This window comes from Sminthopsis crassicaudata, chromosome 4 (assembly GCF_048593235.1).
Source record: "Sminthopsis crassicaudata isolate SCR6 chromosome 4, ASM4859323v1, whole genome shotgun sequence".
NCBI lineage: Eukaryota > Metazoa > Chordata > Mammalia > Dasyuromorphia > Dasyuridae > Sminthopsis > Sminthopsis crassicaudata.
Genome location: NC_133620.1, coordinates 160,744,215 through 160,767,702, shown reverse-complemented (window position 1 = coordinate 160,767,702; position 23,488 = coordinate 160,744,215). Strand labels below are relative to the sequence as shown.

General features: G+C 36.4%; 1 protein-coding gene across 5 annotated transcripts in view; it reads right to left on the bottom strand.

Annotated features, from left to right (window-relative positions):
* Positions 1-213: 213 nt before the first annotated feature.
* Positions 214-23,488, bottom strand: part of MAP7 (microtubule associated protein 7) — a 233,538-nt gene continuing 210,263 nt past the window's right edge. For all 5 annotated transcript variants that reach the window (XM_074309743.1, XM_074309742.1, XM_074309745.1 and 2 more), the window contains 7 exons: positions 20,994-21,177; positions 20,434-20,535; positions 19,701-19,751; positions 19,542-19,599; positions 15,945-16,032; positions 4,820-5,046; positions 214-1,031 (listed from right to left, as the gene is read on the bottom strand). In XM_074309743.1, the coding sequence (XP_074165844.1) occupies positions 1,021-1,031; positions 4,820-5,046; positions 15,945-16,032; positions 19,542-19,599; positions 19,701-19,751; positions 20,434-20,535; positions 20,994-21,177 (721 nt within the window). In that variant the 3' untranslated portion in view covers positions 214-1,020. The remainder of the gene's footprint in view (positions 1,032-4,819; positions 5,047-15,944; positions 16,033-19,541; positions 19,600-19,700; positions 19,752-20,433; positions 20,536-20,993; positions 21,178-23,488) is intronic.

Genomic DNA, 23,488 nt, shown 5'->3' with positions numbered 1-23,488 from the left:
TATTGTCTATATCCTCCTTAACTCTGCTTTTTAAAATTTTTTAGATGCTATTCTATTTGATTATGTATGTTTAATGTTGATATGACTTTATTGTTTATGGCTCTTTTCATCAGTAGAGACCTCAAACTTTACATTAGTCTACATCATTGGGACCCATTCTGTTATGGTACTTAAAGAATAAATGCAACTAAAAAAAAAAGTTTACAAAGATCATTTGCCACATTTTTTCTAATTTATTTGAATTTTTTGAAACTGGACAAACTTCATAAATACATTATTTAAGAGTACAGCAGATTATTTCTCATTCATGAAAAAATAATGCTTTCCATTTTTTCACATTTTAAAATGTTTTTGTTTGTTTTCTCAAAAGAAGATTCAAGAAATAAGTAATGATGGCTGAATTTACAGAATGTCCATGTAGGAGTTGCATTTACAAGAACCTGATACAGAAGCCTATCATTTGCCCCTACAAATAGAGCTCAGTGAAAATATTTAAACAAACAGGCTTAATTTAAACACCCCTCCCCCCATTAGCTCTACTTGGAGAAGGAGGTATTTATTTTTTCAAGTATTAGATTTATAAATTTTCTTGTTGCCAATTTTACATTACAGCATTTAAAACCAAGACATCCACCTGAAAAATCATGTCTATCATCCCAGTTAGCCCATCCCTTTCAAATCCCAGTGCATTTGGTCTTTCAAAGAACACAGAACATATTGATTTGCTAAGAAGGAGCACGTTTGGAAAAAGCCATTTAAAAGTGCCGAGTATATGAAGCATGACTTTTTTTTTTTTTTTTTTTCTATTGGCAAAAACTATTAGAAAGGCGATCCAGTCTATTTTCCCCAAGGTTTCTTTAGCTGGTTTTGATAAAGTCTCTCAAAAAGATATCCAAGAAATCTTTAGAAAACTGGAGAGAAGAAGGAAAAAAAAAAAACACTCCTTCATAGCATGGAAGGAATTCCATTAACTGTAGAAATGCTTATTAAACTTCACCTTTGGTTCTTCAGAAGAAATGGTCATATAACTTCTATATTAGGAAACAGAAAAAAGAAATATGTTATGATAATCACATGAAAAACCTTTTCAAAGAATATAAAATCTATCTCTCAGGTTCATACACTCTTAAATTCAAATAATCTGCAACTACCACTAGGAAGACAAGGAATCTTTAATTTGTTAATATTTTATTGTGTGTGTGTGTGTGTATATTATATATATATATGTAATATTTTTAAAAGATACTTGTAGTAGAAAAAGAAAGTGCCACAAAGGGGATGAGGTGATAACAAGAGATAGGCATTAGGTGCCCAGAAAACACCTAAAGGGAGGGAGCCATCAGTCTTGAGACATGCCTGGAACAATGTTGCCTAATTCAGAGAAATGGAAAAGTGGAATTCCTTCATCTTCTTTGATTCTGGGCAAGAAGAAATTAAATTGTATAGGGATATTTCCTATCACATAAGGAGAAACAATGTTCCTCTCAACGGTTTAATAGCCAATAAAGTAGAAGGAGAAAGTTGATTTGTTGACCAGTATTCTACCTGTTACATTCAATAGCCTTTGTTTCACTTTTCATTCTCTTTTGACTACTCAGTATCTGACACTGTCCACCATCCCCATTTACTAGACAATCTATTTTGTCTCAAAACATCATTTACTCATTTTGTCTTGCCTGCCTAGTCATCCCTTTTCTCTCTATTCTGACTCCAAAGCCCCTGTCCTTGGATTATTTTTCTCTTTATTCTATTTTGTTAAATTCAGTCTCTCAGCTGTAGGTCTCATCTCTGTGCAGTTTACTTCTAAACTTCCAAATCTGTAATTTGTCCTGATTTCTCACAGCCCTGCATCACCTTTAGGACATTTGTATCTACTTAAGATTTTTTTTTGGGGGGGCCCTTCAAATTCTCCATGTCCAAAGCTGTACTTATCTAAAAAAAAAAAAAAACAACCAAAAAAAACCCCAAAAAACCCTACTCTTTCTTCTAATTTGAATACTTCCATCTTTCTCCTTCCATATCCAATTATTCATTAATTCCCACCGATCCATATCTCTCATTTCTGTCCATGTCTTTTCTTTCCATTTTCAGCATCTTGATATTTAGGTTCTCGTTACCACCTGCCTAAAGAGCTACAATATTTTCTTAATCCATTTTTTTCTCCTTCATTTTTCATCTATAGCTCACAGAGTAGGTATTACTCATATATAGATTTGATCATGTTCTTTGTCTCAAAGACCTGTATACTAAATAAAGTTCAAATTTTTTAGTCTGGCATTCAAGGCTCTCTACAATCTGATGTCACTATATTTTTCTAGGTTTGTTTACAGTCTATTCCATTTTATATATTCTATTTTCCAGCCAAACTTGGTTATACCCCATATCTCATTTATGGTACTTCTGTGTCTCTATTGGCTTTGATCATTGTCCCCCATCCTCTCAACTTGCCTACACACACACACACACACACACAGAAGTTCCTATCCATGAAATCTTTCCTAGCCTGACTATTCTAATCCATTTTCTCTTTTCTTCCTGTAACTTTGTTGGGCATTTTACTTGTATTTTTTTATTTATGTATCACTTGGTTTTATAGCAATTTGTGTTCCAAATTTGTGTCACTTTATGTGATAGTATAAGTTCCAAGGGGAGACACATTACATGAACCTGGGAATGCCTTCAGGACTCTCTATTCAGGATAATACATGTTTGTTTGAAGTGTTTTGTGTAATTTGTTTTTGAAAAACCTCGGTATTAAGTCCTACTAGAACCTAAAACACCAGGCCCACTAGTATTTATTTCAGCAGATTAAACATCCCTTATTATATCAGCTTTTTTCACAATGGGTTAAGATTCACATATGAGATAGTACAAAGCAACCTGCCTTGGCAGAAAGCTAAATAGAAACCAAAGAAAGTGTGAAGGGAAAGGAACATAGCAATTAGTCCATTTGTTTCTTTCTTTCTTTTTTTTTTTTTTTTTTAACCAAATCTGTGATTTTCTTAGGAAACTCACCCATGAGGAAATTTCCCCACCTAATCCAGCCTATCATTGGCCTGAAATTTAAATTTTCAGTTGTCTAAAGAACAAAACTAAAGTCAGTAGAAATGCTTGAACCCAAGTCTTCCTGACCGAGCCTAGCTCTCTACCCACTATGCATACTGTCCCTATGGTCCACTTACTCTTAAGGCCACAACGATGGGACTGATTATATTACTCCATCCCACAGTAATACAATGGGCTGCCATTGGCAATACTTGGTGCTAACAGTAACTACTTGGAGCTGGACCAAGACACATGATGCTCTAAATGGCCTAACACTGACTTCTCTGATTGCTGTTCTTTTTGAGCAAAAGCTTCTGGACATCCATGACCATTAGAAATTGTAGCTCCAACGAGGGCAGACAAATACTTTCAATGGCAGTAATGATTCAAAGGACAAATTTCAGTTGTTCACTGTGGCAGGTTAGCTACATCTGCCTAAAAAAGGCCTGTTCAAACAACTTAAAATCAAAGATAAGCATTTTTGGTGACCTTTGAAAATAAAAGAAAAAATCTATAGGGGATACTTGAGTAAGAGGAAAGACTTAGGTGGTCCATGATCTCTATGCCTAAGTCTTTGAACAGCTGCCATGTCTAAGAGGGAATGAATGCCCTCTGTACTAGAAACAAATGTTGAGAGTTGGATCTCATTAGCCATCTAGACATCCCATCCATGAAAGGAAATGTCAACTTAAATATAGTTGATCAGCGCTTGTCTAGCCTCAACTTTCAGGAAGGGAGAGCATACTACTTCTTAAGGCCATGTGTTCTACTTCCAGATGCCTTAATTGTTGGGTAGCATTGTTTTTTTTTTTTTTTTTTTTTTGTTTTGTTTTGTTTTTTTTGTTTTGTTTTGTTTTGTTTTTTTAAAGCATAAAACCTAAATTTTTGCCCTATTGAAATTTCCAGTCAATGTTCACAGAACTAACCTAATCCTTCTCTCCAGAACAGGTCTTCAAATTCCTGAGGCCAATTATATCCCCCTGAGTTTTCTATTCTCCAGGCTATCTAGCTCATTAACATCTATGAGTAGAAGTAAGGAGGTAGATTTTAAGTCGGTATACAAGGAAGAAAAAGTAAAACTGCAAAATGAGCTTTCAAATAGTGACTTTCTCATCATTAATTTTCAGTTTAACCAGAGCCTGAATAATTGAATATAACAACATTTACTAAATTCTCTATGTGCCAGATGCTGGAGATACCAAGACATAAAAATAAAATCCTTGCTTAAAGAAGCTCCCATTCTCTTGGGAAGTACACAATAATCTGGTCTAAAGCAAGGTAAGGAGTAAAAGGAACAAGGGGGAAATTTAAGCAAAGTAATTTGAGAATTAGAGGAGAAGAGAAATGCTAACAACTAAGATGAATCCAAGACAGCTTCATAGAGTAAAATCTAAAGCTAACTGAGCTAAAATTTAAAGGAAGAGAAAAAGATGAAGAAGAAACATTTTTTTTAGGCTTGAAGCAAAAAGCTTGTGCAAATATAGGAAGGCAGAGAGCAGGGATTCCTGCTTTGAGCAGTTGGTTAGTGGAGACCTTAGAGGTCATTCATTCATTCATTCTACTGGATATTATCCTTACAGCAATTTTCAGTAGAGTTTACATAGTGGTTGTTTCTTCCACAGAGTTATACAGCTTTGAATTCCAATGTACAAGGTCTTTCAGGTGACAGCCAGGGGCAGAGTTTATATAGTCTCCATATCTTTCATAAGGTACAAGCCAATTGATTTTCAGAAGTTTTCTGACAATTACAATAACTAGATCTAGGCAAACTTACCTGCTGTTTGCTGTGTTTGAACACTATCTACCTGAGGCAATGGCCCAAGAGTCTCCTTATCATCAAAGGCTAAAATTGGATTCAAAGGAATTTCTGGGCTTCCATCACTGTCCGTGATATCCAATCTGGATGGTTTAGATCCGATGGGTAAGTTTATAATTTCTTCAAAGGTGTCATTCTGAAGAGACACTCCATTTTCATTTGGTTGATTTTCAGTATTGAGAGTACTAGAAAACATTTAAAAAATATAATTAAAGAATAATAAGATTTAATGTCAAAACAAAAATGGGCATTTCTCTTTTCAGGCAGTCAACTATTGCATCATAAAAAGGTCTCTTGTAGCATTATTCATTACTTTATTAGCAACATAAATGGCAATATCAGGCAGGTTTTAATTTTTTAGTTGGTCTCAGTTTGTCTTTTTGACAAAAGACTTAAGAACATAGGTTTGGACTCTGATTCTTTCATTTTCCAGATGAAGAAATTGAGACCCAGGTTACTTTGTGTCATAGACATTTTTTATTTTGTTTTTTATTGTAATAAGTTTATTTTTTAAATACACATTGTTTTATGAATCATGATGGGAGGGAAAAACCATGGGAAAGAAAAAGAAAAACAACAGAAAAAAGAAGTGAACATAGGATGTGTCGATTTACATTCATTCTCCTTAGTTCTTTTTCTGGATGCAGATGGCATTTTTTGTTCAAAGTCTGTTGGGTCACTAAACTATTGAGAAGAACCAAGCCTTTCATAGTTGATGATCTCACATTCTTATCGTTATTGTGTACAATGTATTCCTGGTTCTTCTTGTTTTGCTCAGCATCAGTTCACGTAAATATTTCCGGGTCTTTCTATAATCAACTTGTTCATCATTTTTTACAGAATAATAATATTCCATTATCTTCATATATTACACCGTTCAACCATTCCCCAACTGATAGGCATACACTCTTTTTCCAATTCTTTGTACCTCAAAAATTGCTACAAACATTTTTGTACATAGATGCCTTTCCTTCTATGAAAGATTTCCTTGGGATACAAACCCAGTGATGGCATTCGGTAAAAGGGTATATACAGTTTTATAGCCCTTTGAGCATAGTTTCAAATTGCTCTCCAGAATGGTTAGATCATTTCACAACTCCAGCAACAATGCTGTTTTCTCACATCCCTCCAACATTTATCATTAACTTTTTCTGTAATCTTAGCCAATCTGAGAGGTATAAGGTGGTACCTCAGAATTGTTTTAATTTGCATTTCTCTAATCAACAGTGACTTACAGCATTTCCTCATGTAACTATAAATGGCTTTAATTTTGTCACTGAAAATTCTGAATGTCTGTTCATATCCTTTGACCATTTATCAATTGGGGAATGACTTGTATTCTTATAAATTTGACACCGTTCTTTATATATTTTAGAAATGAGACTTTTATCAGAAGCTGAAAAGATTTTTTTCCCCAGTTTTTTACTTCCCTTTTAATCTTGTTTCTGCTGAGTTTTTTGGTGCAAAACCTTTTTAATTTAATGTAATCAAAGTTATCCATTTGGCATTTCATATTGTTCTATAGTTCTTTTTTGGTCACAAATTCTTCCCCTCTTCAAAGACCTGATAGGTAAATTATCCCTTTTACTCCTAATTTGTTTATGGTGTCACAAATACACAAATCATGTATCCATTTTAACCTTATTTTGATATGGAGTGTGAGATGTAGATCTATGTTGAATTTCTGACATATTATTTTCCAGTTTTTCCAGCAATTTTTGTCAAATACTGATTTCTTACTCCAGAAGCTGGAGTTTGGGGATTTATCAAATACTACATTGCTATAGGCTTTGATTATTGTGTTGTGTGTATCTAATCTATTCCACTGATCTACTACCCTGATTTCTTAGCCAATATCAAATGGTTTTGATTACTGCTGCTTTATAATACAGTGTTAGATTTGGTATTGCTAAGCCACCATCCTTTATTTTTTTTTCATTAATTCCCTTGATATTATTTTTTTTTATTAATAAATTAATAAAGATAAGCACTGAGCACCTAAGAATAAGGAAACACTAAGGAAAATATGTGGCTTCTGCAAAGGAAATTGTATGTGACTAATCTATTCAATGTCCTTGGCAGAATAAAGAAGCATATGAACAAGGCCTTTAACAAAGTTCCACACCAAAAGCTGTTTTAAAGGAAATCAGTTGCATTGGAATTGTGGGAAATATCTCATTTCTCCTTCCCTTCTCTCTACTTACTCTCTACTTTCTTTCTCCCTTCCTTCCTTTCTTTTGCTGACTTGCCCAGGGTCACAAAGTTGGAAAGTGTTAAAAGTGTCTAAAGCCAGATTTGAACTGGGGTCATCCTGACTTCAGGGCTGGTGCTCTATCCATTATGCCATCTAGCTGCCCCTCTCTTAATATTCTTGACCTTTTGTTCTCCCAGAAGAATTTTGTTATTATTTTTTCTAGTTCTATAAAATGTTTTGGGAGTTTGATTGGTATGGCACTGAACAAGTAGACTAGTTTAGCTAGAATTGTCATTTTTATTATATTAGTTTGATCCAGCCATGAACAATTGATATTTTTTCCAATTGTTTATATCTGACTTTATTTGTATAAGAAGTGTTTTGTAATTGTGTTCATATAGTTCTTGGGTTTGTCTTGGCAGGTAGACTCTCAAGTATTTTATTTTTGTCTACAATAATTTTAAATGGAATTTCTCTATCTTTTGCTAATGGGCTTTGTCAGTAAGATTTGTTGATGATTTGTGTGGTTTATTTTAATATCTTGTAACTTTGTTAAAGCTGTGAATTGTTTCTAGTAAGTTTTTGGATGATTTTCTGTGTCATAGACATGGTTAAGTACTAGATCCACAATTTGAACCCAATGCCCCGACTCCAGTCCTATGGTTGCCTTTCCTTTAGGCCTATGCTTGTATGGGGATTTTCAATATGCTTAAGGAATCTAATCAAACTAATGACCCCAGTAATTAAAATTTGAGCACAGTTTTGTATTGTAAAAACATGTTATGGTTTTCTTTTTTTTCCCCTGAGGCTGGGGTTAAGTGACTTGCCCAGGGTCACACAGCTAGGAAGTGTTAAGTGTCTGAGACCAGATTTGAACTTGGGTCCTCCTGAATTCAAGGCTGGTGCTCTATCCACTGTGCCACCTAGCTGCCCTTATGTTATGGTTTTCAAAGCATTTCCTATGAAATAAATACAAATGTTACTGATTACACCTTAAAGATGAAGAAATAATATTAGGGAGTTTGGACTCAGGATGTCAAATTTTTTGGTTTTGAAGACCTAACCCAGAAGGTCAAGTGCATGATCACTTGACTCTTGTATCCATGTGCTGTTTTTATAGCACCATACATTGTTCACTTGCTGTTACTCTGACTGTTCAAGCTCTTATTTCAACATGGATGCTTAGTATTACATGGCTGTTACTTCAACTTCATTTAAAATCCCTCCTCTTAAATTCTCTTTACCATCTTTCTTCCCAAATACTTTATGGAGAACATTACCCTCTGGCTACTTGTTCTCAGTTATATTTAAACCTTTTTTTATGACCCGATTTAAGCGGTCACTAAATTTTAACCAGTTTTCTCTCTATTATTTCTGTTTCTCATATTTTCAATTCCCACTGGTAAACTTCTGGATTAGAGACAAGTCAGTCATCTTAGAACATAACCTAATGCCAATTCTCTCTCTAAAAAAAAAATAATAGAACTTCCTTGTAAATAGGACTTTCTAGACAGGCAGTTTGATCATGCCTTCCTCCTGGCTCCAAGCCCTCCCCCATTTATATCTATCCATCCACTGGGAATAGAATCTGGATTTTTATGTGCCCTAGGCAAGGTTTGAAAATTGAGTCTCCTGTGAATTACTGTCCACCAAAAACAACCTTTATGGTAACTTGACAACACAAGGCTCATATCAATGTGCCATGGCAAGTAGAATTTTCTGATGTTAAAAAATATGTATATAAAAATGTAATATTAAAAAGTGTCCTTGCTGCATCCTTCCATGAGCTGCATACCTTATCCCTTAATTATTTTTAGTTCCAGCTTGTCTCAAAATATGACAGTGGGATTTCTAATCACTTTTCCTTATTCCCTCAAGACTTTCGGGTCTTGATGCCCATTCTCCTTTGTGTCTTTGCCTTTAACTTGGCCTAGCTCCAGTTCCTCTCTTTATCCCTCCCAGAGAAAAAGTGGGCTTTTTCCAATCTGAACAAAAGGGTGTTCCTTCTTGACTGGTTTCCAAATGAGAACAAATTCTGCTGTGTTCTACTGATCGCTGCATACCTTAAACTAGATTACCAAGGCAACTAGATCTTCCCCTTTATCCTTCTCCCCTATCCCCCAGATCTAAAGAGGGGATCCAGGGTACTAGGTAGTCTCACTTTCCTACTAGGCAAACTGATAGAATCTTCAAAAGTCCTAGGTGTACATGCCCATATAAATATTCAGATTTTTTGACCAATTAATAAAGATAAACACTGAGCACCTAAGAATAAGGAAACACTAAGGAAAATATGTGGCTTCTACAAAGGAAATTGTATCTGACTAATCTACTCAATGTCCTTGGTGGAATAAAGCAGCATATGAACAAGGCCTTTAACAAAATTCCACACCAAAAGCTGTTTTAAAAGAAATCAGTTGCATTGGAATTGTGGGAAATATCATTTCTACTTCCCTTCTCTCTACCTACTCTCTACTCTTTACTATAGACTTGAGACAGGGAAATAAAGGATTATGTAGGAATTAATGGACTTTTTTTTTTAAAGGGAAAATTAGCCTAAGTCTATTGGGAGAAGTTCTCCAAGATGAAATTCTGAAGACAAAAGTAGAAACTGTTCTGGTAAGGAGGGGAAAAAGAGCTTATATGGATACACAGGGGACCCACTGATCAAACTCATGTTTTTAAAAGATGTGTATAGATGATGGAAGAAAGAGCCAATAATCAAGGATAAATATGAGAATCCATATTTTGTAAAAAAAACAAAAAACAAAAAACAAAAAAAAACGAAAACACCCCAAAATGATCATCATCTGACATTATAAATGCTGAAGGCTGTCTACCAGTCAATCAATTAACAAGCAAGTGCTTTTTAATACCCTAGTATGTGCCAAATACAGAGTTAATTAGTGATTAATAGACAAAAATGACAGTTCCTGCCCTCAAGGAGTTAACATTATGTCTTGATCTTAAAAGAACAGATGCAAAATAATACAAGATAAACTTTGGGAGAGTAGTAGCAGCTTGAGGGAGTCAGGAAATCTTCATGTGTTAGAAAATAGCACTTGAGCTGAGTTTGGAACGAAAGAGAGCCTAAGAAAAAGGGAGGAGGCATGGGGATTTTAATCAGGGAGAGCAAGTGCGAAAGTATGGAGGTGGGAGATGAGAATTCACATCCAAGGAACACAACACAAAACAGCATGGCTGAACAGCCTTAAAGGGGGAGAGAAATAATGAGGAAGAAGTTTTCAAAACTAGCCTGGGGCCTGGTTGTGAAGAGCTTTAAATGTCAGAGATTTGGCTATAAATAATAGGAAATCATTGCAGTGAGTGAGAGAGGCAGGGTGGCAGAGAAACTAGCATGACTGGGACATTTTGGCTGTTGTAGGGAGTGGGGAGAGACTCCAGGGATGCAGATGAGATAAGACTATTGCAATAGGACAGGTAAGAGGTGATATGAGTCTGAACTAAGAGGCTGGACGGAGTTGGGTGTTCAAGGTGTTGTAGAGATAAAAATGACAAAACCTGGTAGTTGTTTAAACGGGGGAGGGGATGAGTGAGAAGCTGAAGGTGACACTAAAATTTCAAACCCAGGTGACTGGAAAGATGATGGGGCTTTTAACAATAATAGGGAAGTTTGAAGAAGGGTGAGTTTATTGAGTGTTTGGCCATTTTAAGCACGTCCAATTCTTCTTGAACCCATTAAGAGTTTTCTTGGCAATGGTGGGGCTTGCCATTTCCTTTTCCAGTTTATTTGATGAAGAAAAGGAGGCAAAGAGGGTGAAGTGACTTGCCCAGGATCACACTCTCTCTGTGGCTGGATAGGAATTCAGGTGTTCTGACTCCAGGGCTGCCACTCTGTTTTTGACAAGGAATTTGAGGTGCCAATAGAGTATCTGTTTCCGAATATCATGCTTTGGCCATTTGAGGGAGAGCAGATTTGGCTGCATAGGTGAATATCAGATTATACAAAAAAGATATTTGAATCTATGGGATCAAATTATAACATTCAAGAACAACACCAAAAAAAAAAATTCCCCTCCCCCCAGCCAAAGCTATATTGGAGACTTAAGGTGGATGAAATGAGAGCTGAAAATTGTCTATGTGGTTTAATAACTTTGGAATATGGGGCAATACCAGACTCTTGTTCTGCACACCCTTATAAACTCTTATCAATGCAGCTGAAGGTTATAGTAGTTATTTTTGGCTGCCTTGCTATTATGTTGGTTCATCTTAAATTTATGATCAACTATAAACCTTCACTTTCTCAGTGTAACCTGCTCTCTAGCCATATCTCTGTTATCCCACCATTGAGTAGCTGCTTTTTGGAGCCTGGGTGTAGGTTTTTACATTAATCCAGATAGCTGCATTTTATTTTCATTAGAATTGGTTTACCTTTCCAGTTAAAAGGTTTTGTGGTGTATTTTTTTTTGTTTTGTTTTTTGTATTCCAAATTTAACTAGTGCATTATCTATTTCTATTAGATTTGTCATTCACGAAGCTGAAAAGCATGCAATCTCATCTAGATTTTCAAGTAAATCACTGATAAAAATTCTGGAAAAAAACACAGCTGAGAATGGAGCTGTACAGTAGAGGCTATGGCTACCTTCTAGGTTGATATGGGTCCATTAAATACACATAAACACCTCTTAAAATGTTCCCTATATCTCTCTCCAAGAGTTTCAAGGAAGAATTATTTTAAAAGGGGGGGGGAGGAGATCACTCAAACTAATCAATATATTAAAAAAAAAATCTGGAAATATGTACAACATAAAAGACTTGTGGATCTTTTACTTCTGTAAAGAAGGAGAAAATACCCAGAATATTCTTATCATAATTTTAAAAAAGATACATTAAAGTACAATGGTATAAACAGCCAGATTGTGCAGTAGTTAGAATCACTGTGCTTAGAAGTCAAAAACACTTGATTCTATATCCTGCCTCGGATACTTGCTAAGGTATGACCTGGGCAAGTTATCCAGGCTCCATCTGCTCCAATTCCCCCATTGCAAAATGGAAATATTAGACACTGGTCCACCGATGAACACTTTTTAAAAAAGTAATTAAACCAGTTACACGTCCAACTAATATTTCCCCATCATGCCTTTAAAAGGCCTTGTTACAACAACCTCTGCATTTCAGTCCAAAAATACTATGCCTTTTAGTCTTTTAGTTTCATAATCTTAATTTTAAAAGAGGTGAATGTGCAGTGATTTATGTGCACAGACCTGTGTTGATTCTTTGTAATTAAACTGCGAGTACTCCCTGAGTCAGACTACTTGATTATCTGTTGCAAAATTTTGCCAAGGATGGAATTAATCAATGCCTTCAAAATACAGTAGTAGCCTGCAAAATACTTGTTCCCCTTGAGCCTGAAGAGAAACCTAATCTGTCAGATATAGAATAAAAGTATAGTGATTTTTTTTTTAATGACCCTCCCAAAGTATTCTGTCTTCAAGAAAAGGCTCGAGATTATTAATCTGATAATTATCGCACTATTGTACAATGAAGCCTTAGGCCTGCTTTAGCCATCAAGAATCATGTGGCAAGCTCTTTGATGTACGGACAATATCATACTAATGGAGTAAAAGGATTCACTGACATCATTTAGTTCACTTATTAGCCAAGAACTAGAACTATCACTGTGTTCTGTATCCCTTTCTCCGGAAGTAGGGGGTTCTTTCTTTCTTTTTTTTTCCCCCTGAGGCTGGGGTTAAGTGACTTGCCCAGGGTCACACAGCTAGGAAGTGTTAAGTGTCTGAGACCAGATTTGAACTCTGGTCCTCCTGAATTCAAAGCTGGTGCTCTATCCACTGCACCACCTAGCTGCCCTGAGTAGGGGGTTCTTTCAACACTTTTGCATCTTTGCTTTTATTTTTCTGTAAAAACATGAAGGTTGTCATGAGTAAAATAGTTTGTGACAATCACTAAAAGGCAAGTATATTGTCACATTATGGAAATTAAGGTGTGCTTCCGACTGAGAAAAAGCTAGGGCCATGATATGTCAAAGACGATTATGAACTGGCTTTGCATCAGTTACTCAATACAGCCAAGTGATCATTATAAATAACTTTGGACGGCAGAAAAAAGCCCAAATGTTATAAAATAAAATAATTTCAGCATTTTCTACTAGTTTCAGCCCTGGCTGTAGAAAATGAAAATCTTATTTTAGATTATTTTAGATGTTTCAAAAATAAATTCTAGAAATCAGATAAATGCTACATAAAACCTTGTTAATTCCCAGTTTCTGCGTAGCCACAGTACAAAGGGTTGTCAATATTTTCAATCGCGTTATTAAAGATTTCTACACATTTTCTGTAGCCTCACACACAATCACAAATATGCAGCTACCGTTTCTATCTGAAAATGTGGCTGCAAATAATATTGATATCCATGCATGGGGGTGAAAAGGACATGAACTTCCTGTGACCTCGAGTGTTTCCTAGATCACATGCCTACCGTTGGCAGTTAATTGCCATTCCTTGCAGTGTCTTAGCTAAGAGGCCCTGTCATCAATACACGATATAAATATGGGTTTCTTAAATTACTCATAATTGTACAAACTTATGAATCACTCTGCTGTCACCTGCCGTCACTCAAGGTTGATCACTGAAGAGAACGAATACGCGCTGATGAAATGGAAAAAACTAATCAAGCCACCTTTTGTAGTTCTCTGACACGGCAGTTTCAAGATAATAGATTTAAATATACAGATAATAAATATTTTCCCCCTAGGAATATTAGCTCATTTTCCTTTGAAAATCAATGAGCCCCAAACTGAAATTTCAAGAAATGTTCATTGTCAACGGTCCAACAGACGAGGCTCACAGCAGAGAGGAATGCCGTGGAAAAGAGCACTTGACTGGAGTCAGGGAGACCCGAGTTCAATCAGACCACGGACACTAGCTGGCACTTACTTTGTCTGCCCGTTTTCTACTCTGATGAGAAATGAGGGTATCATTCTCAAAATAGAAGCAAAATTACTTACACATCAGACTTCTTAAACTTGAGAAACGTATGTTAAAAGGAGCATGGCTCTGCCACATTTCCTTTGAAAGAGATCCAGGGATTTCACTGGACTGCAAGTGACCAGGAGAATAATAATACCTCCTTCTCCGCATCAGTGGAGCCACAAATCAGATGCTATTTGGAAAACACTTTGTACTCTTTTTTGGGGGGCAGGGGGAGGAAGAAGGGGAGCAAGGCAAATAGGATTAAGTGACTTGCCCAGGGTCACACAGCTAGGAAGTGTTAGGTACCGAAGTCAGAGTTGACTCGGGTCCCCCAGACTGCAGAGCTGGTGCTGTCCGTTGCACCATCTAGCTGCCCCACTTTGTACACTTTCAAGTACTCTATAAATTCTATGTTCTGGGGCTACAAAAACAGCCAAAAGACAGTCTGTGTCCTCAAAGAGCTTACAATATTATAATAAAGATGAAGATGATGATGATGATAGCTATTATTAAAAAAGGAGGTAATTTTGGGGTCAAGATGACAGGTTGATCCGGAGTTTTCAAAGAAATCAATAAGCATTTATTCAATGCTTACCTCGTGCCAGGACCAGTGCTAGACACTGAGAATCCAGACAAAAATGAAACAGTCCCTGCTGTCAAGAAGCTTTTTGTCTACTAGAGGGATAGACAGTGCATGTATCAGTAAGGATAAATTACAACTAAATACATGGTGATAACGCAGGGGAGGCAGAGGACTAACAATTAGGGAAATAAGGTTGTACTTGAACTGAGTCTTGAAGAGAACTTCAGAGGGGAGCACAAAGTGAAGATGAGAGAATATATATGAAAGCACACATAAATTTTAATTAATGTAGTTATTACTACTGGGCTTATATCCTAAAGAGATATTAAAGAACGGAAAGGGACCTGCATGTGCAAGAATGTTTGTGGCAGCCCTTTTTGTAGTGACCAGAAACTGGAAACTGAGTGGATGCCCATCAACTGGAGAATGGCTGAATAAATTGTGTGGTATATGAGTGTTATGGAATATTATTGTTCTGTAAGAAGTGACCAGCAGGATGAATACAGAGAGGCTTGGAGAGACTTACATAAACTGATGCTGAGTGAAATGAGCAGAACCAGGAGATCGTTGTATATTTCAACAACAATACTGTATGATGATCAATTCTGACGGAAGTGGCTCTCTTTGGCAATAAGAGACCCAATTCAGTTTCAATTAATCAGTGATGAACAGAACCCGTTACACCCAGAGAAAGAACACTGGGAAATGAATGTGGACTACTTGCATTTTTTTGTTTTTCTTCCCAGGTTATTTTTACCTTTCTAAATCCAGTTTTTCTTGTGCAACAAGAGAACTATATAAATATGTACACATGTATTTAAGATATTCTTTAACATGTTTAATATGTATGAGACAGCCTCCATCTAGGGGAGGGGGTGGAGGGAACGAAGGGAAAAGTTGGAATAGAAGTGTTTGCAAAGGTCAAGGTTGAAAAATTACCCATGCATATGTTCTGTCAATAAAAAGCTATAACAAAAAAAATAATGTAGTTATTGTTGCTTTTATTCTAGGCATGGAAAACCCATGCAGAAGCATTTGTTTAGTTAAAGAAAAAATCTCAGAAATAGTACCTATCTCACAGGGCTGTCATAAGGATGAAATGAATACATAAACTTTGTAAATCTTAAGGCACTACATAGATTCTAGCTTTCATTATTTTCTTTTGTTATTAGGAAAACCAAAACTTTTCTTATAATACACTCATTAAAGCAAAACCAAAAAGATGACATAAAATACAAGGCCAAATTCTTTTTGAAAAATGTTTAAGGAAAGGATAATTATTTTTAAAAAAAGTCTCTTGGGGCCAAAAATAATCTTTCAAGGACCCCCAAAGCCTCCATTGCTTGCTTGACTCACCTGTCTATAGTCACTATTGGCTGATGAGGTTCATTCACTGGTTCTCCATTCCTTGAAGAGTCTGTCACGCATGGCAGTGGTGATACCTCTAGATATTTCCATAGAGATAAAGAAGACATTTAAAAAAAAAAAAAAAAAAAAAAAAAAAAGCTCTGGTTAAAACACACACAACACACACACACATGTGTATATCCACTTAATGGCATCAAATGAAGTGATGTACTGTACTATCTAAATGTCAATTATAGTTACCTAGCAAGAAATATGTATGTAGTGCTAAAACAGAAGCAATTGTGTGAGCTTTGCTTAAGACTATGCCATAAACATGGAAATAATGTAGCCCCCAGGCTTGTTCTTGATAAGCTATCCCTTCACATTTCAGTGCAAGTCACCAAAAAAGAAATTAAAAAAAATTTTTAAATATATTTGTTTTGAAAATGTACAAAAGGGGCAGTTAGGTGGCGCCGTGGATAGAGCACCAGCCCTGAAATCAGGAGGACCTGAGTTTAAATCTGGCCTTAGACACTTAACACTTCCTAGCTGTGTGAACTTGAGCAAGTCACTTAACCCCAATTGTCTCAGGAAAGAAAGAAAAAGAAGGAGGAAAAAAAAAAAGAAAAAGAAAAAGTAAGGAAAGGAAAGGGGAAGGAAGGAAGGAAGGAAAGGGGAAGGAAGGAAGGAAAGGAAAAGAAAGGAAAGGGGAAGGAAGGAAGGAAAGGAAAAGAAAGGAAAGGGGAAGGAAGGAAGGGAAGGAAGGAAAAGAAAGGAAAGGGGAAGGAAGGAAGGGAAGGAAGGAAAAGAAAGGAAAGGGGAAGGAAGGAAGGGAAGGAAGGAAAAGAAAGGAAAGGGGAAGGAAGGAAGGGAAGGAAGGAAAAGAAAGGAAAGGGGAAGGAAGGAAGGGAAGGAAGGAAAAGAAAGGAAAGGGGAAGGAAGGAAGGGAAGGAAGGAAAAGAAAGGAAAGGGGAAGGAAGGAAGGGAAGGAAGGAAAAGAAAGGAAAGGGGAAGGAAGGAAGGGAAGGAAGGAAAAGAAAGGAAAGGGGAAGGAAGGAAGGGAAGGAAGGAAAAGAAAGGAAAGGGGAAGGAAGGAAGGGAAGGAAGGAAAAGAAAGGAAAGGGGAAGGAAGGAAGGGAAGGAAGGAAAAGAAAGGAAAGGGGAAGGAAGGAAGGGAAGGAAGGAAAAGAAAGGAAAGGGGAAGGAAGGAAGGAAAAGAAAATGTACAAAGTACATTTGCTATGAATTCTTAAGATCTCATAACATAAGAATTTTTTATTTCCAAGTGTGCCACCTTAAGGTTAAGCACTACTCATGTTTATTTTAGATAGAATGATATCAGCCACTTAGAAATCCGATCCCAGAATTTAAGGTAAGATTCAAAGGCCTGCAGCTGTTTACTCAGGCTGTGCCAACCAGGGAGCAAGGTTTCAAGCAAATCTGCAGCCGTTTTTGGTTAAGAGCTGTAAATGAGAGAACAACACGGCAATTTCAGGGAGTTCATTTTGCAATCTGGCACAAACTTAAATGTCAGGTTTAAAGCAAAGCTATAGGAGCTGTAAAGACCCTGGGAACTGGAGGCAGGAAGCAGCTGGTATCAAAGATGGGGAAACCAAAGCTACTAAAATTCACAGGCAGAAAACACCCAGAGTACCAGAAGACTCTGAATAGATCTTGACTTTTTGAGCATCAAATGAAACAACTGGATTCTAGGGGCTAAGGACAGACTCAGATAAATGACCCTCAGAAATAATCTATAAGATTCATTTTTGTTGAGGGTTTTAACACTTGTACTCACACACACATACAAACACCTGTGATATATATGCATACATGTATATGCATGAATGTATACATACTTTTATACACACAAACTTTGCAGGTATATACACATCTGTGAATAGCTACCTATATATAAGCTTCATATTTTTAGTATAGTAGGGGGGATGAAGAGAAACTTCAGATTCAAGAAGAAGTGGCAATCTCTATGTTGCCCAGAAAAAGAGCATAGTATATGATGAACTTTCTCTGGGGATTACAAATGGTATAATGTTTCCAAAGACCAGGTATATGTTCTTCTGGAGCCTCTGCCCCAGGCCATAAGAACCCATGTTCAGACTCAACAAACATTAACCATCTGCCATCTATATACAAAGCTAAACACTGGGTGAGACACAATCTTTGGAGAGGATATGGTCTATGTCCCTTTGGAATATACAGCCCAGTGTTTCAGAACAGGGGGATAGTCCTTCTGTTGGCTAGAAGGTGAGAAATAGGATGCCCCCAATCCTAGTGCAATAAGTGTAAGTGTCAGGAAGAAAAAGACTATATGGAGTAGGGTGGGGAAGAGACAAGCTAATTATATAGTGGGAGGGTATGTGGAATGTTTTTTCTCACAGAAGCTGGCTTTTTTTTTTTTTTTTTTTTTTTTAATTTTAAGGCAATCAAGGTTGAGTAACTTTGTGTATGGTCATACAGCTACTAAATGTCAAACATCTGAGGCAAAATTTTAATTCAGGTCTTCTTGACTGCAGGGCCAGTGCTCTGGCTGCTACTTTTAAAAATATTCTCTTTAATACAAAAATATACAATATATCAATACAAAAAATACATTATGGATCAAAAAGGTTTTTGTAGGCTGACCTGGGAACCAAGTAATCAATTATAGCACTATTTGTATAGGAAGATGGACCCTAAAAGTCCATTTATAGAAGTTTTGTTTCTTCAGAATTAAACCTATTTATAGGTTAAGGACTGTCTGTATTTGCATGACTAAGCTATAAAAAAAAAAACAAAACAGAACTTCTACTAAGAATTTCACCAAATTCTTAATTATTAAACTGTTAGGATAGTTCTGTAATCCAGAAAGGCCTTTTTTAGACATCAGCCTCAAGCACAAAATGCCTAAATAAGTTAAAAGTTTTTGGAGAGAAAGCTTACGTTTTGATCTATTACATGGTAAGTAGTAAATAAAATTTCTATTTAATAACATAAAACAGATCCTTATTATTCTTACATTTAATTCATTTAAAAGAAATAAAAAGGGGGCAGCCAGGTGATTCAGTGGATAGAGCACCAGCCCTGAAGTCAGAAGGACCAGAGTTCAAATCTGTGCCCAGATACTTAATACTCCCTGGCTGTGTGACCCTGGGCAAGTCACTTAACCCCAATTGCTTCTGCAAAAATAAATAAATAAATAAAAGGAAATAAAGGCAATGATTTGTCTTTCCCTAGAAGTGTTCTGAAGTGGTCAGAATTCTACCATGAGTGTGACCTAGGTGATTTCTTGGACTACTTACAATTGAGAAATCACACAATTTCATTTTTTTTTTTTTTTAAACAACAAACTTCTTGAAGACTGAATACACAACTTCTAAATTCATCTGTCTAATGGTGCAGTGGAAAAAAAAAAGTTGAACTCAGGAAACTTGGTTTCAGATCTCAGCTGTTATTTAATATCTGTGTGATCCTAGACAAATCAGATTCCTTGGGCCTCAGTTTCTTTATAAAATAAAATATTGGTTAATATGGCTTTTGGGGTCTCCTCCACTCTAAACATGTGATCTCATATTTCTGAGTGTCTTTGAGAGTATGTGAAGCAAGTACCTGTTCCAACTGTAGTATCTCCCTTGGGTATGTCTCCATTTCTCTGATCGTTAGCTTTCTACAAAAGAAAATGCATTGTTTTATAAATAAGAGTAGTAATGGAAAATAGACGTAGAAAAATCCTGTTCTAAGCCAGTAAGGAAGAAAGAATGCCATTACCTTATCTGTAGCTTCTGTTTTTCTGGTTCTTTTCATAATTTCTTCAAGTCGCTACCAAGAAAGAAATAGCAAGCCAGAATTAGATCTGAAAATAGAGTGAGCCCAGCACATTTTACAAATGAAGCAAAGAAGCGATGCTTTCAGACCTTTGTGCTAATTTTGGAGGAAACAATCACTGTGTCTCGAATATATGCCAGAATTGTGCTCACATGTTTAAAAAAATGTATAAATACCTTTTTGTTTTTACATCACTTTCATTTTCAAAAAGGTCCCTTTCTCTTCCCCTAACCAATGAAACAATTATTATACAAAGAAAAAGGGGAAGGGAAAAAGAAATTAAGCAAAATTAACAAATACACCAGTCACCTCTAGTATCATATACAATACTCCCTAAATATAACCCCAACACCCCCCCCCCCCCCCCCCCCCCCCCCCCCCCGTCTCTGCCAAGAAGAGACAAAGTATTGAATAGAAGAGAGAGTTTCTCACTTAGGAGTTGCAGTATGGTGTTAAGTTAGACATAGGAAACAATGTCCTTACAGTAATTGTTGCTGAGCATCTCAATGGATTATTTAAAGGAAAGAGAAAAGGATCTTATTTTCCTGGGACAATTGAACAGTAGTATTGTTTAGGAGTTGGGGATGAAGAAGCATTTTCTTCTAAACACCCTCCAGATAGCATAAATGACCAGAAAACTGTGTGCATAATTGTTGTAAGCAGTGTGTCAACTTACCTTTTTCCTTTCCAAGCGCGCCTGCTCTTCTCTTTGGAAATGCTTTTCTCGTTCTTGTCGAACCCTCTCGGCTTCCTCTCGTAAGCGGGCTTCTTCTTCTCTCTGAAGAAAATAAGGGTCCTTTGTTTTACCATCAAATGAATACTTAGATAAAAAATGACCAAAAAAGTGTACTTGAACATACAAAATAAGGTAGACATTCAATTTTCTTATACAAGGCCTTAACTACATACACATCATTCAGCAACAATACAGTCAGTACCCATTGTGGGTACAGAGATGTGCAAAGCAGAAGATAGATTTGCTACCAAGTACCTGAGAAGCAATCTAATCCAACTACTACTACATTTTAAGAGATGAGGAAATAAGTGCCCAAGATCATATAAGAAATAAGAGACAGAAGGTTTGCATGCTGGTCTGAGTCCAAAGTCTCTACCCTAATGTCTTTTATAAACAGCAGCAAGAACACTTCTTTACTAAACCTGAGACAGAAGGGGAGTGATCACAGGGGAGCTTCTAAGCCCTTTGAGAACATGTTCCCCTTCCAGGTACCCACACACCTGTTTCTGGACCCGCTCCATTTCTTCTTTTTCTCGTCTCTCTCGTTCTTCTTCTTGCCGCCGCAGCTGTTCTACCCTTTCCCGGGCCTGTTCCTGCTCCCTCTCAGCCTCAAGCCTTCGGGCCTCCTCCTCTCGACGAGCTCTTTCTTCAGCTACTCTCTGAGCTAATTCCTCCTTCTTCCTCCTGGGAAGGGACAGGACAAAGAGTTGCCTGAAGGAGGCCTGGGTCGTGGGTTATTACAGAGATAATTGGCCAATATGACTGGCAGAAAATCTCCACTGGGAACGTTGAATAGCGATAAAGGATAAAATGTGATTATTTCAGGAAGACATACGTGTCAGTCCAAGGAGAATAAGTTACTTTATATACCTTACAGGAGGTTCACATCTTCAGAGCTTTGACTGTCTTCTAAAGTTGAGATGTATCTAATACTATGCTGCTTCCGTCACTAAATGGAAACTTTTCATTTCAAAGAAATTCAGAAAAACCAGTCCATGTATAAAGAGTCTGATTACTATTCTTTGACCATGAGTATGAACTGTTTGCCAGTAATTGAGATGGAGTTGCATCGACCAATTTCTAATGGGTCATTTATTGTTATTTAGTCATATTCAAGCTCTATCCACTGTGCCACCTAGCTGACTCTAGGCCCTATATTCTTTCCCAGCTGCTCATAGGGTCAGGAAGAATTAACTGTGTCACCCTCTCTCAACTCTGTTTGTCTCAGTTTCTCATCATCTGTCAAATGAGCTGCAGAGGAAATGGCAAACCACTCCAGTTTCTTTGTTAAGAAAATCTTAAATGGGGTCACAAAGAGCTGGAAATGACTGAAACAATTTTCCAACTCCAAGCCAGACACTCTGTTCACTGAATTATCTAGCTACTCTCTGGGTCATTCTGCCTAATAAAGGAGGAATCCTAATCCCATCATCACAGGACCAAGTATTTGGATCAGGAAGGGACCTCAGATCATTTTATAATTAAGTAAACTGAGGCCCAGAAAGGTTAAGTGATTTTTCTAATAGATCACACATGTAGTAAGTGGCAAAACTAGGTTTTGAAATTAAGAACTGGTAAATTATCTGCCATAAAAGAGGCAAGAAAAAGCTTTTACAGTAAAGGGGAACAAAGGAAGGGAAGGAAAGTGAGTGAACTTTACTCTTATCAGAATTGATTCAAAGAAGAAATAATATAAATATTCAATATGAGTATAGAACTCTACCTTATTCTGTAGGAAAGTAGGAGAAGGAGGAAAGAGGATGATATAAGGGAGGGCATATTGAGGAAGGGAGTGGTCAGAAGGCAAAATATTTTTGAGAAGGGGCAGGGTGAAAGGAGAAAGAGAATAGAATAAATGGAAGGGGGAATAAAGTTAGCAATAGTTGTGAAAAGAATTTTGAAGCAGGTTTTTCTGAAGGACTCATTTCTTAAATGTATAGGGAATTCATTCAAAGATAAAAAATTGATCATTTTCCAATTGGTAAATGATCAAAAGATATAAATGATTTGCAGATAAAGTAATTTATAGTCATATAAAAATAATTCAATATTGATTGGAGAAATACAAATTAAAATAGTTATGAAGTATTATTTCATATATATTAGATTGACTAATAGGCCACAAAAGGAAAAGGATAATTGTTAGAAGGAATGTGAAGAAAATGAGACCTTAATGCATCGTTGGTGGAATTGTGAAATGATTTAACCATTCTATAGAGCAATTTGGAACTATGCTCAGAAGGCTATAAAAATCATGCATGCTCTTTGATCTACAATACTACTACTAGACATTTATCCTAAAAGCGATTAAAAAAAAGTAAAAGAACCTAAAGGCACAAAAATATTTATAGCAGCTCTTTTCTCAAGGCAAAAAAAATTTGAAAATTGGGGGGGACTCCTATCAATTGGGGGATGGCTGAATAAATTGAGGTATGTGATTATGATGGAATATTATTTTATAAGAAATGATGAGCAGGATGCTCTCAGAAGATTTCTAAGAACTCATGAAAAAGTGAAATGGATTGCCTACAAGGTAATAGCAAAATTATGGGATGATCAGGTGTGAATGACTTGGCTATTCTCCAGTAGTACATGATCCAAGACTACTCTGAAGGACTTATGACAAAGGATAATTATCCATTCCCACAAAAAAAAAAAAAAGAACTGATTGTGTCTGAGAAAAATTGAAACATACTTTTTTTTAAAATTTATTTTTCTTCAGTTTATCTTATTTATTTTTTTTTGGAGGGGAAAGTCTATATATTTTTTAGCAGCATGACTTTGTGACTTCACATGTGCCTTCTCATGTGGGTTGGGGGAATAGAATATAGAACTCCAAGTTTTAAAAACAAATGTTAAAAATTGTTTTCCATGTACCTGAGGGGAAATAAAATATTAAATAAAAAGGGGATAAAGGGTGTCTTAAAAATAACTATAAAATATTAAAAAGAAAAGAAAAGAAAAGAAAGCAAGCCTGCTGACCAGCACTTATTAC